This window comes from Sorex araneus, chromosome 4 (assembly GCF_027595985.1).
Source record: "Sorex araneus isolate mSorAra2 chromosome 4, mSorAra2.pri, whole genome shotgun sequence".
Lineage (NCBI taxonomy): Eukaryota > Metazoa > Chordata > Mammalia > Eulipotyphla > Soricidae > Sorex > Sorex araneus.
This window is the reverse complement of record NC_073305.1, coordinates 215,303,003-215,316,789: the sequence shown is the minus strand read 5'-3', so window position 1 is coordinate 215,316,789 and position 13,787 is coordinate 215,303,003. Positions and strand designations below refer to the sequence as shown.

At 51.4% G+C, this 13,787-nt stretch overlaps 1 protein-coding gene across 1 annotated transcript; it reads left to right on the top strand.

Annotated features, from left to right (window-relative positions):
* The first annotated feature begins 1,774 nt into the window (after positions 1-1,774).
* Positions 1,775-13,365, top strand: MPV17L (MPV17 mitochondrial inner membrane protein like). The gene is made up of 4 exons (XM_055137045.1): positions 1,775-2,147; positions 5,365-5,435; positions 9,741-9,770; positions 9,859-13,365. Exons 1-4 carry the CDS (start codon positions 1,838-1,840, stop codon positions 10,036-10,038), a joined length of 591 nt encoding a protein of 196 aa, XP_054993020.1. The 5' UTR covers positions 1,775-1,837; the 3' UTR covers positions 10,039-13,365.
* The last annotated feature ends 422 nt before the right edge of the window (positions 13,366-13,787 follow it).

Genomic DNA, 13,787 nt, shown 5'->3' with positions numbered 1-13,787 from the left:
TTTCAGTGCCTTTTTTTTTTTTTGGTTTTTAAATGCTTTTTGGGTCACACCGGTGATGCTCTGGGGTTACTCCTAGCTCTGCACTCAGGAATGACTCCTAGGGGACTGCGGGGATGCTGGGAATCAAGCCTGGGTCTGTGTGCAAAACAAACACCCCATCTGCTGTACTACCAGGGCTCCGCTCCAGCCCTGGTCTGCAATTATTATTATAATCTTTTTTGGTCACACCTGGCAGTGCTCAGAGGTTACTCCCAGGTCTGCACTCAGGAATTACTTCTGGTGGGTTTGGGGGACCAGATAGGGCACCGAGGATCTAACCCAGGCTGGCCACATGTAAGGCCAATGCCCTCCCAGCTGTACCCTGACCACCTGGTCTGCGGCTACCTTAGAGTGCAAAGCTAAAACAGATGCAGAATAGGGTCAACAAATAGGAGCTAGAGAGAAGAAAAGTGGGCAGGGGAGGAGAGGTGGAGTAGAGGGGAGTGGGGGTGGGCAGGGCCAGCGTGCTGTCTGATTTCCAAAAGCCTGACTTTTCCTGGGGCGGGGAATGTGGCTCCATGGTACAGCCCTGGCCCTAAAGGTGTGAAGCCCTGGGTTCAATCCCCAGCACCTCCAAAGCAAAAAATAAACACCAAAGACACCTGGCTCAGGTGGCCAAGCCTGCCAAAGCCCAGCATAGGTCTGGGGAGGTGTGTCCAGAGAGTCACAGACTTGGGGGAGAGGGTGTTAGGGCCTACAGGGCCGTCTCACACTTAGGAAAGGCCTCCGTGTTCGACTTTTCTTCGTGCTGTTTTAAGAGAATGGCCCACCCTCCACTGATCATGGTGTGGAATGTGTGAACTCCCTGCATACCAACTCAACATAGGAAAGAGGCCACCCTCTGGGTAACTAAGATTTGTTATCCATTCCTTACAACCCTGCCCCCCTCCCCCAGGATATACTTAATAATTATTTGTTGTTGTTTGGGGGCCGTACCCAAGCCGTGCTCAGGACTTCTGGCTCTGAGTTCAGGGATCACTCCTGGCAGGGCTGCAGGGGACCATAGTGGACAGTGGGAATAATAATAAAAAAAAAAAAGCTGCTTGGTTCTGCGCAAGGAAAGTGCCCTACCTGCTCTACTATCTTTTTGGGCCTCTAGATGCTACCATTCAATTTCATTTAATTTGATTTAATTATGGCTTGGGGGCCACACCTGTCGGTGCTCGAGACTTATTCCTGGCTCTGGGCTCTGGGCTCACCCTTGGGATGCTCAGGGTTCCCATATGTGATGCCGGGGATAGAACCTGGGTTAGCTGCAAGCACGGTAAGCAAGCGCCTTAGCCTGTGTACTCTCTCCAACCACCAGTCTTAAGTGTACAAGTCGATGGTTTTGGGGTGGTCCACAAAATCATCAACATCAGAACCTCCAAAAGAACTCACTAGCCACAATGGCACACACACACAAACACACACACGCACGCACACACGCGCGCGCACACACACGCAGCACACGCGCGCACACACGCACACACGGGCGCACACACACACTGACGCGCGCACGCACACCTGCCCCGACAACCATCCGTCGCTCTCACTCTCGGCGCCCGCAGCTGGGATTTGCCCGCGGTGCGTCGCTCCGGGTGCAAGGAGTCGGTAATCCGCGGTCCAGCCACAGCGCCGAGGCGCAGCCCCGCCCACCGGCGGCCACGCGATTGGGCGGCGCGGGCGGGGTGTGCGCGGCGCCGCCCAATGGGCGCGCGGCGCCGGGCGCGGGGGGCGGGGCGCGCGGCGGCGGGCGGGGCCGGGGCGCCGCCGGCTGAAGGCCCCGGGCCGCGGCGGGCGCCCAGCAGAGCCGGGCATGGCGGGCTGGTGGCGGGCGCTGCCGCGCGTGGTGCAGCGCTACCCGTGGCCCACCAACGTGCTGCTCTACACGGCGCTCTACTCGTCGGGCGACGCGCTGCAGCAGCACCTGCGGGGCGGCCCGGCCGACTGGCGGCAGACGCGGCGCGTGGCCACCCTGGCCGTGACCTTCCACGCCAACTTCAACTACGTGTGGATGCGCGTGCTGGAACGCGCCCTGCCCGGCCGCGCGCCGCGCACCATCCTGGCCAAGGTGGTTTGCGACCAGGCCTTCGCCGCGCCCGTGGGCATCTCGGCCTTCTACACCGGTGAGGCCCGCGGGCGGGGCCGGGCCTGCGGGGGCCCGCGCGCCGGGGGCAGCGCCCGGGGTCTGGAGGGCGGCGGGGCAAGGGCCGAGGCGGCCAGGTCGGGGCCGGGGGCCAAGGTCCACTGGGTCAGGGCGCCGGGGAGCAAGGGGCTCTGGGGCTGGGCAGCAACTCAGGCGTGTGAGTGTGTGGGTGGGTGTGTATGTGCCTGTATGTGTGTGTACTAGTGTGTATGTTTGAGTGTGTGACTGTGTGTATGTTTGAGTATTTGTGTGCTAGTGTGTGTATGTGTGTGTGTGACAGTATGTGTGAGTGTGTGTACTAGTGTGTAAATGTGTGTGACTGTGTGCATACTAGAGTGTATGTTGAGTATGTGTGACTGTATGTGTGTACTAGCATGTGAGTGTGTACTAGTGTGTGTGACTGTATGCATAAGTGTGTGTGTAAATGTGTGTGACTGTATGTGTGACCGTGTGTGTCTGTGTACTAGTGTCTATTAGTGTGTGTAAGTGTGTGACTGTACTAGAGTGTGTGAGTGTGTACTAGTCTGTGTCTAGTACTGTGTGTGAGTGTGTACTAGTGTGTAAGTGTGTACTAGTGTGTGTTGGGGGGGACTGACGTTCCATTTCCCCAGAAGTAGAGACCCCTGGGCTTTTGCAGAGTCCCCGGCCTCACACCAAGCAGCAGCCGCCTGCCCTGGAAAACCTGCCTTTCCTCAGCCCGGCAGACCCGAGAGGGCTGAGAAACCGCTGCCTGGGCCTGGTTCCCCAGAATCTTCACAGTTCTGGGTGCAAGTCCAGCTCTGCTGGCTGGATTTGTTTCACAGTAGCCCGTCCCATGTCCAAACTCACAGAAATATGCGAGGAGACCGGGGCTGGGGAGGTGGTACTGAGGGCAGGGTGCTTGCCTTGAGTGTGGCGGACTCAGGTTGGGTCTTTGAAACCCCGTGTGGACCCCCAGGAGTGACCCTTGAACACAGTAAGGTGTAGCCAAAAAGCAAAAAAAAAAAAATAAATAAATAAAAAAGAAGGTACCTCAGATCCCTCTCTGGAAGATACCCCACCTTTGGGGGTCCAGGGAACCCCCTTCTCAAAAAAAAAAAAAACTCCCTTTTGTCCTGAGGACCCGACTTTAGGAAACTTCTTTGGGTCCCTAATATCTAAAACAGTGGACGGGGCTCTCTGTCCCCCCGTCAGTGATTTCTCTGGGCCAGAAGGGAGCGGGAGAGGAGGTGCAGCCACTTCCTGGGAAAACCCCGGGGTCCTGGGCCTGGCTCTCACTCCTCACAGATCTGCCTCCTGAGCTCCCTCGCCCGGGGCCGGTGGCGGCCAGGCGGAGGGGGTCCAGTGGCTACTTGGAGGAAATCCACATGGCCCTGTGGACCTGTGGGGCCACATTCACTTCTCTCCTCACAGGAGAGACCTGAGTGGGTTGCTCGGTGACACCACAGCTGCCACCCCAAGGCCTTCGTGGCCTGAGAGATTGGGGGTGAGGGGACAGCGCCCTGAAAGCAGGGCCGCCAGGTTCTTCACCACATCTGCTGGATCCCCGAGGGTGGCTCCCAGGCACACCTTTCCAAACAGGGGCCTGTTACTAAGAGGGGGGTTAGGAACAGGGGGACACTCCTGTTTCACAGAAGCAGCCCCCACCCCTTCTCTTCAGACTACCCAGTGGGGCGGAGACTCTGATCATGTAATAATAAGACTCCGATTATCTCTCGATGCTATAGACCAGGAGACTAGGACACAGTGGGGTGGAGTGACTTAGCCCAGGAAAACTAAGGCGTGCCACCTTCTTATTCTCTCCTTTGCTTGTGGAGTTTGGGGCCACCCCAGGTTATGCTCAGAGCTCAGTGCTCAGGAATCACTCCTGGCAGTGCTCAGGGGACCGTCTGCAGTGCGGTGCCCACCACAGTTGGCCTCCTGCAGGGCAAGCCCCCTACCCCCTGGACTGCCTCGCCACCCTGCCGCCTTCTCAGTCTCGGGGGCGAAGGTTGCCGGTGGGTCTGGAGCCGGAGGTAACGGGGTATCCCCTCCAGTCCAGATTGCTGCTTTGTTGGACGTTTCAGATTTCCGGCCCCGTTTCCCTCTCATCGTGTTAAGGCGAAGTGGGGAGGCTGGCGGCTGTCCAGGGCACTTGGAAATTGCCCCGGTTAGATGCTCCTTTGGACCGGGGTGGAGGTCTGACTCAGGATCCTGCACCTGGGTTGGGTTCGGTCTTCCCTGAACCTCTCGGAGCGCTTCCTCCTCCGTCACAGTGCCAGCCTCGAGCACTGCCTCAGGAGGGTAACACAGTGCCACGGGCTTCAGTTCCGCTGGATAAACTGCTAGAGGGGTCATCGGTTATACTGCGCCTCTTTGGGGTCCTCTGCAATGGATTCACCCTCCCCGTCCTACCCCAAGAAAAAAGCATTATTCCCCCTTCCTCCTGAGCCTTCAGAGAGAATTGCCAGAGCGCTCTCCCTTCTTACACTCTTCTGAAAGTAGAACTTTTCCGTTTGCATCTTGAGTTTCTCCTCTGTTTTTGTACGTCAAGGTTTTCTGAATTTTTTTTTTTTTGGCGTTTTGGGCCACACCTGGCGATGCACAGGGGTTACTCCTGGCTCATGCACTTAGGAATTACTCCTGGCGGTGCTCATGGGACCCTATGGGATGCTGGGAATCGAACCCAGGTCAGCCGCATGCAAGGCAAACGCCCTGCCCGCTGTGCTATTGCTCCAGCCCCAAGACAAATGCCCTACCAGCTGTGCTATCGCTCCAGCCATGGTTTTCTGAATGTTTTAGAAAGACTGAAGTGGTGTTCCACCTCCTAATTTTGATTGGAAGAATGCTGGCAGGAAATCAGTAGTCTTGGAATACTTGAGACCTGTCATCCTGTAAAGTTTGGTTTTGTTTGAGATGTTTGGTCACATCCAGCAGTGCTTAGGGAAGCCGTGTGCACGACAAGGGCCTTACCTACACGACTGTCTCCCCAGCCCCAGTTATAATTATTTTTACCCTGTTATTCTTCCTTCACATTTCTTAATTTTTTCGAAATCAAGCTGGTTTTGGATTTGAGGTTCTATTCTGTTTTCAGTGTTGAGTTGGAAGGGCCCTTGGTGAGTGGATGGGGAGGTTATTCTGTATATTGGAACAGGAAATTTGAACATGAATGTGAACATGATAAAGCACTCTTCCCTAACTGAAAAAAAAATCAATTTGGTATGTGTTTATGCCAATAGGTATGAGTATTCTCCAGGAAAAGGATGACATATTTTTGGACCTGAAACAGAAATTCTGGAATACATATAAGGTAAAACAGATACCGAGAATGCAACCAAGATCTTTTTGTATCTTTTCAATTCTAATATATATTTGTGGAAAAGTTCTTGAAGTAAGACTCCAGTGGGTTTACACAAGACACACTTTGTGGCTGTGTCTCACCCACGTAGTGATGGATGAGAGGCGACTTCAAGCAGAATGTCAGCTTCCTGCCTGTGTCAACATGGGGGAATCCCAGGGTAGGAAGGGAGTTAGTTCTCTATGTTTTAATTTTTAATTTTAAATTTTTAAATTTTTTTTTTTTTTACTGAATCACCGTGAGACAGAGTTGCAAGCTTTCATGTTTGAGTTACAATCATATAATGATGGAACACCCATCCCTCCACCAGTGCACATTCCCCACCACCAATGTCCCCAGTATACCCCCCCTTTTCCACCCTCCCCCTGCCTCCATGGCAGACAATTTTCCCCATACTCTCGCTCTACTTTTGAGCATCATGGTTTGCAATACAGATACTGAGAGGTTATCATGTTTGGTCCTTTATCTAATTTCAGCACACATCTCCCATTCCGAATGATCCCTTCAACCATCATTGACTTACTGACCCCTTCTCTGTTCCAGCTGCCTTCTGCCCCAGCTCATGAGACAGGCTTCCAATTATGGGGCAGTATTCCAGGTCTCTGTGTTTTAGCCACACAATTCATAATTCTTTTGGACATTCTTCTATTTCTTCTTACTATAATCACAGTTCATGGGTGAATTTTTGGAGCCAACGAGGTTATCCCATAAGAGAGTTCATCGGATGTAAGTGGTTTCATTGAGTCATTTTTACATTCAGAGCTGGTGTGCCCAGCTCTACAGTCTCCCCAGTGCCTGTGAAAAGAACCTTCTGTTTGGGGGTTTGAGGGCCTCCCAAGCAGTGACCGGGCCATTCCTGGTCACACTGAGCTAACTAGACTGTTGGATTCAATACTCCGGCCCAGGGAGTATTTCTTGGGCTTGGTAGTGTTGGCTGGATGGGTGGATGGTGTAAAAGAACCTTCTTAACCCCACAAGTGTTAATAGAAAAGGGTGATGTATGCAAGGATTATTTTTCAGGCTTGAGACAAATTGCCTGCAGTACTGTTTGCTGAGTTCAGATATACCTGTCCAACAAATATTTATTCATTTATTCCATGATGATTTATTGAGCCAAGTCCTTAAGACTTGGCAAAGTCAGGGATGATTTTTATCTCTGGCCGAGAGCTTGTTTGGTGCTTTTATGTGTACAAAGGTGATCTTTCAGGTTTCTAGACCACCACCACTTGGCCTAGAACTTCCTACGTACTTAACTCCCATGGAAAACAGTGCCAGCCTCCTCCGGCTGTGACTCACTCTGCCTCAGCATCTTCTGGTCAGTGGTACCTACCACTGGCCGCCTTCTGGCTCTGCCCACTAAGTGACTGGAGGCAGATGACAAGCAGGATTGAAGCCACATTTCCTCCCTGATTCCCTCTACTGGGAATATAGTTCTTCCTTCCATCAAGAAGAAAGAGTCCAGGGCTGGAAAGATAGTGTAGCAGGGATGGTACTTGCCTTGCACAAGGCTGGCCTGAGTTTGGCCCCTGAGCACTGCCTGGAGTGAGCCCCGAGCATAGAGCCAGGAGAGAGCCCTGAGCACCCCTGGGTGTGGCCCAAATCCCCTCACGCCACCCTCCTTCCCCTCCACCCTAAAAGGAAGGAGTATTCAGAACTCTTCTATCCAAGGTAAGTATTACCTTCTGTGTGTTGTTAGTAGGAATTCAGAGTCCAGTGTTTATGCTGGCTTCTGATTCATTTCAGTCTTTATCCACAGAAATGTCTCCGTGGCTTATGATTAATTCACGTTATGTTTGGGGACCCACACGGACAGGCAGAATTCCTTCCTATGGGGTGGTGATAGTACTTTTTGTTTATGAAACCCCTTCTGGCATAACAAGATGTTCTAGGCTCATTGGCCCTGCCCTGGGCCCACTTTTCCCTGGCACTACACTCAGCCTTTACCCGGGGGGCCCCTTGCTCCTTCTGTTGAGGGAAACCGAGAGCTCCTCCTGCTAGACTAAGCTACCGCGTTCTCTTTCAGACGTTGTTGCTGCTGTTGGCATGGTGGCACCAGGCATGGAACCCAGGGCTTATGCATCCAGGTGCTTGCCCCTGAGCCACACCCACCAGCGCAGAGGCTTTTGTTTAAGGGGGAAAAAAATTGCCCTGTATAATGCTATCTTTGAATTAGTTTTTCTGGTCATTTTTGCCTAAGTAGTAAAGTCTTTGTGCTGGTTTATTTGTTTTGTTTCATTTGTTTGTTTTGGTTTGGCATATTTATGGCCACACCTGGCTGTGAACACCTGCTGTGCCTGGTAGCACTAGGACAGAGCCTTAACTTTTTTTTTTTTTTTGCTTTTTGGGTTACTCCTGGCAATGCACAGGGGTTACTCCTGGCTCTGCACTCAGGAATTGCCCCTGGCGGTGCTCAGGGGACCTTACGGGGATGCTGGGAATCGAACCAGGGTTGGCCGCGTGCAAGGCAAACGCCCTCCCTGCTGTGCTATCGCTCTAGCCCAAGAGCCTTAACTTTTGTGCCATCTCTCTGGCCCCCAAATAGTTGATTATTAAGTAACTATAGATACAAATGCTTAAAGTATTTAATACTTTAGATAGTTGAGACAGTTCATTGTAGAGCTTTAGAAAAAAATAAGGTCATACAGATGATGACTTTATTTATTTTGGGGGGTTGCAGGCTACACCTAGTGGTGCTGGGCCGTTCCTGTCTGTTCAGGGGACTGTGTTATTAGGTGCTGAATCTTGAATCCTGGGCTATAAGGCAAGCACTCCTCTGGCTTATACCTTTTTCCCTTTTTTCTGGAAAATCGGATGGTACGCACTAGCACTGCAGCACTGTCGCCCCGTTGTTCATCGATTTGCTCAAGCGGGCACCAGTAACATCTCCACTGTGAGACTTGTTTGTTGTGACTGTGTTTGGCACATTTTTTTTTTTTTTTTTTTTTTTTGCTTTTTGGGTCACACCTGGCGATGCACAGGGGTTACTCCTGGCTCTGCACTCAGGAATCACCCCTGGCCGTGCTCAGGGGACCATATGGGATGCTGGGATTCGAACCCGGGTCAGCCGCGTGCAAGGCAAACGCCCTACCCGCTGTGCTATCGCTCCAGCCCCGTGTTTGGCACATTGACTATGCCATACAGAGCTCGCCAGGCTCCGCCGTGCGGGCCGGATCCTCTCGGTAGCTTACCGGGCTCTCTGAGAGGGACGGAGGAATCGAAACCGGGTCAGCCGCATGCAAAGCAAACGCCCTACCTACTGTGATACTGCTCCAGTCCGTGGCAGGCACTAAAGGCTATTAAAAAAAGGACTTGATAATTTCTTATGAAAACAAAAAAATGGCAGTCAGACCTTTTTTTTTTTTTTTTTTCTTTTTGGGTCACACCTGGCAATGCACAGGGCTTACTCCTGGCTCTGCACTCAGGAATTACCCCTGGCCATGCTCAGGGGACCCTATGGGATGCTGGGATTTGAACCCGGGTCGGCCGCGTGCAAGGCAAACGCTCTACCCGCTGTGCTATCTCTCCAGCCCCTTAGTCAGACCTTTTCTGGAGCATTAAAATGATTTGGATACACTATTCGCAGTGCATTCCACAGCGCAGCGCAGAGCATGTGGTGCCGTACTTTGCTGCCCTCTCCGTAGCGCCTCAGTTATAGTGTTTTGAAAATTCACCCATGGGGCCTGGAGAGAGAGTACAACTAGGGTGTTTACCTTGCATGCCGCTGACCTGGCTTCACCCCTGGCACCCCCTGTGATCCCCTGAGCCCTGCTAGGAGTTTGTCCCTGAGTGCAGAGCCAGGAGCAAGCCCTGAGAACACGCAGGTGTGGTTCCCCCAAACAATCACGAATACTCTGCCGTGGTCCTTTCATACTCTACCCCTGCGTCACTGGCTGGGGTGAACAGGGAAGTTGTAGTGCAGTACAGAAAGTCACATTGTTGTTTTGAAAAGTGGTTGCCCCACCCTCAAACTGGTTCCCAACCGGCAAGTAGAACTCTGAAAAATGATTCCGGCATCATTTCCTCCACTCCCCAGCCCGCTCCCCGCCGGAGACCTCCGCAGTCTAATTTAAGCGGCTGTCTGAAATGCAATCCCTCGTCTGCCTTCAGTCGGCCTGGTGTTTCTCAATCTTGTGTAGAATGAGTCGCGGGTGTGTGTGTGTGTGTGTGTGTGTGAGAGAGAGAGAGAGAGAGAGAAAGAGAGAGAGAGAGAGAGAGAGTGACACACGGGCATGCTAATGAGCTCTCTCTTCCCTGCAGACTGGACTGATGTACTGGCCTTTTGTCCAGGTGAGTCCTGGCTGCGCAGCGGGCGGGAGGGGGGTGACTCGGGGCTCCGGGCTCCGCTGGGCACTCACAGACTGTGTGTATGTCGCAGCTCACCAACTTCAGCTTCGTACCCCTCCACTGGCGGACGGCGTACACGGGCGTCTGCGCCTTCCTCTGGGCCACCTTCATGTGCTACTCGCAGCAGACGGGTGACGGGACCCTGCAGTCCATGATCTCCAGCCTGTGGGTCCTGATGGCCGAGACGGCCAAACGGCCCCCGGAGAAGTGAGGAGCGCAGCGGGCAGGACTCCCAGGAGGATGGCATCACTTGCGGCCTCAGCGCGCAGCGGGCACCTCCAGCCGCCCGACTCCATCGTGAAGATACACTGTTTGGTAGAGTCAGTTGGGTTTTGGTTTTGTTTTCGTTTGGGGGCCACTCCTGGCAGTGCATTGGGGGTGGGGGTTATGCTCGGTGCACGCACCCCCCCCCAGTGCTGGAGGGTACCTCATGGTGCCAGTGGTGGAAGGAATCTTAGTCTCCCTCAAAGCTCGCACTCCAGCCCATTCAGCCGTCTCCCCGGCCAGCCCTGTTTGTTTTTAAATCTTCAAGGATAATTTAAAATTTTATTCTCTAAAGCTTTTTTTTTTTTTTCTTTTTTTGTGCCTGGATTAAACCTCGGGCCTCGGACCTCCTGGACAGGAGCCCTTAGTATTATTTCTCTAATATTATTGCTTCTGTCGCATATTAGTTAATGTCAGTACAGTGGCTGAGTGGCATTTGGTAATTATCACTGTTTGAGTTCTAGTATTTTTGTGGTAGACGCTTTAAAGAACGCCCCATTGACTGTGTCCATCAACATTCTAGAATCTCAGGTGATCGATACACTTTTGGATCAGATTATCTTTTGTACCAAAAATAGTTCTTGTAAATTTCTATTTCTAGAGCCAATCACAGAGAAAGTCGAATAAGCCGGATCCCTCCGACCACCCCTCCCAGCCCCCAATACTGTCTAATCTATCGTTATGCAGATGCTAAGCTTCTTTTAGTCTTTCTAAAAATCACGTAAACCCGCTGGGTAACCTCAGTATGTCCTGGACAGAAAGCGTTTTGTCGATACCTTCTGATTGTATAGTTTCTTAAGTGTATTTTGATGTCTTTTCAATTTACACATAGGCAGTTGCCTCGAGCACGTCATCTCCTGGACAGATGAAATACATAAAACATTTGATCTCTCAAGGAAATACAGGGAGTGAAGCTTCTGGCTCTAGAGAATGAAGCAATTTGGGGCTAGAGATGACTTCCTGGGCCGGAGTGCAGGCTTTGCGTGCGGGATGCCTGGGTTTGATTTGACCCCTAACCCACCTGGTTCCCCAGCACCCCTGGGAACGGCACAACCTCCAAGCATTGCTGAGGATAACCGCCCCCTCCAACCCCCCACCCAAAAGCAAAAATAAGTAAATAGGTCAAAAAAATCAACTGTTCTTTCTGGAGTAAGAATCTTCCCTCCTTCTTCTGGAGGTAAGAATTTTACTCGCTATAGTTCCAGAGAAGGGCCAGAGAGATAGTCCAGTGGGTAGAGAGAAAGTGCTTGCCTTGCATATGACTGGCCCGGGTGAGTCCCTCAAATCCCAGATGGTCTTCCCAAGCCTGCCAGGAATGATTCCTGAATGCAGAACCAGGAGTAAGCCCTGAGCACCACTGGATATGGCCAAGAAAACAACAAAAATTATATATATATACATATATATAATATAATACATAGAATAAAGGTCTAGAGAGAACAGCTACTTCAGACATCACCTCGATGCTATAGGCTTTAAAAGAAACCCTTAAATTAGACACAAGACACATGACTCAAGCTTGTCAACATGCTTAGTTTGTCTCACCTCAAAATCCGTGGGCTTAAAAATTATTTGACTATTATTTGAATATTTCAGGAAGTTTCAGCAAATTTCCTGTCCACACAGGATCTACCTCCACAACTTCAGCCTTGTTGCACCCTGACGTTGCCCTTTCCCAAGGACATCCCCATCCCCCCACCTAGGGGCGTGGAGAGCACTGAAATGTCGATCCATCACTCTGGAGAATTGATTTCTGACTAAGTCAGTGTATGCCCAGGTGCTGGGAGGGTGATTCACCTGGTAGAGCTCAGGCCTAGTGTCTTGCTTCCCCGGTAGTACGTGACTCTCTGAGCATCACTGGCTGTGGTCCTGGTGGGCCCCTGAGGACCACTGACCTAACTGATGCTGGGCTGAGCTCTGCTAGGCCTGGACCCTGTTTTTTAAAAATGGGAGTGTAGGAGCCAGAGAGATGGTACAGCATAAGGTACATGTGTGAGGTGCTTGCCTTGCTTGTGGCAACCGGAGTTTGATCCCGGCCATCCCTCATACAGTCCCCTGACCCCTATCAGGAGTGATCCTTGAGTGCGAGCTGAGAATAAGTCCTAAACACCACCGGGTGTGATCCAAGACCAAAACCAAAAAAGGCTGTCTAGAGAGAGAGTCTAAAAGCCTTGCATGCAGTTGACCCTGGTTCAGTCCCCTGTAGCACATATCAGCCCCCCATCCCCTACCCCAAGTTCCATCAGGGGTCATTCGTGAGCACAGAGCCAGGAAGAGCCCCCCGAGCACTGTCAGGTATAGCTCAGCCCCTCCACCCCTCACCCAAAGCAGAATCAGAGAAGAATGTAGACCAAGTTTCCGAGGGATGACCCAGGAGGAGGGACCCAGCCTTACAGGTGTGAGGTCGAGAGTCAGATTCCACATGCCAAGGGTGGTTCAGGCAGCGGTGCCATTTAGACTAGGATGTCGTCTCCAGAAAATGTGAGCAAGCACCATGGCCATTGATTGTGCATATGACCCACAGCGAGGGCTGCGTTCAAAGTGTGTGCCACCAAAATAACGAGCTGTGCTATCAGGTGCGCCAACAGCACAGCTAGCCTGTGCCATCTCAGCCAGCATGCGGGTGCCACCTGGGCATCATAGCAGCAACTCCCCTCCCCCCCAAAAAAAAATAAAAGGGAAGGGAAGGAGAGAGGGGAAAAATACTTCGAATTTTTAAGCAGACACTTTATATGATTTGTAATATAAATTTATATGTCTCAATAATGTAACTTCTAAGTATGTGGTTTTATGGATTTCACAGATATTAATATATTTTGCATTGCTATTTTATTGGGCCAATTGTAAGAACATTTCTAGGATTTAGTTCTAAGGTCATTTGCTACCCGTGTTGTCTTAAAAGCAGTTCCTGCCACAGAGAAGCTAGTACCTAGTAGGAGACATGCTTCGTCCTTTAAGAGAGAGCCAGAGGAAAGGGGTGAACATCTGTCATTTGGACTGGCTGGTCATCTTGTCACTGAACTGCCACCTTAGTTCGATGAGGGAAGAAGAGTGGTTTGCGTTTTGAATGAAAACGACTTCAGCTGCTGGACCTTGTGTCTGCTGTCAAGGAGGAAAGACTTTACTGTCATCAGAGTTAAGAATGAAAATGCGTGACTCTACTGCAGAGAATCATCTATTCTTTGAGTTTATATAAATTGTACCTAAGGATGTTTGCTAATGCAAGAGTAATTTTATGTTTTAATGTGAGAAATAAAATTGATTTCCAAGAGTGTGATGTTTGTTTGCTTTATAGCGCTGCCATGTTGTACGAAAGGCTTGACATCTCCCAGGGTATAGACCGGTGCCCCCACCCACCCCTCTCTCACCCCTGTACCCGCTTCCTTAGATCTCCATAATATGCTGTTGTACTATGTTCTTTGGGCCCCAGGATTGCTCAGGCAAAGGCAAAACCTATCATTCCTCTCCCCTCACAGAGCTGAGACAGACACAAAACACTTCCTAGTGATTTGGAAGAGATTGAAAACATTTCCATGGGGCTGGAGCCATAGCACAGCGGGTAGGACATTTTCCTTGCACACAGCTGACCTGGGTTCAATCCCCAGCATCCCAAAGGGTCCCCCGAGCACCGCCAGGAATAATTCCTGAATGCAGAGCCAGGAGTAACCCCTGTGCATTGCTGGGTGTAACCCAAAA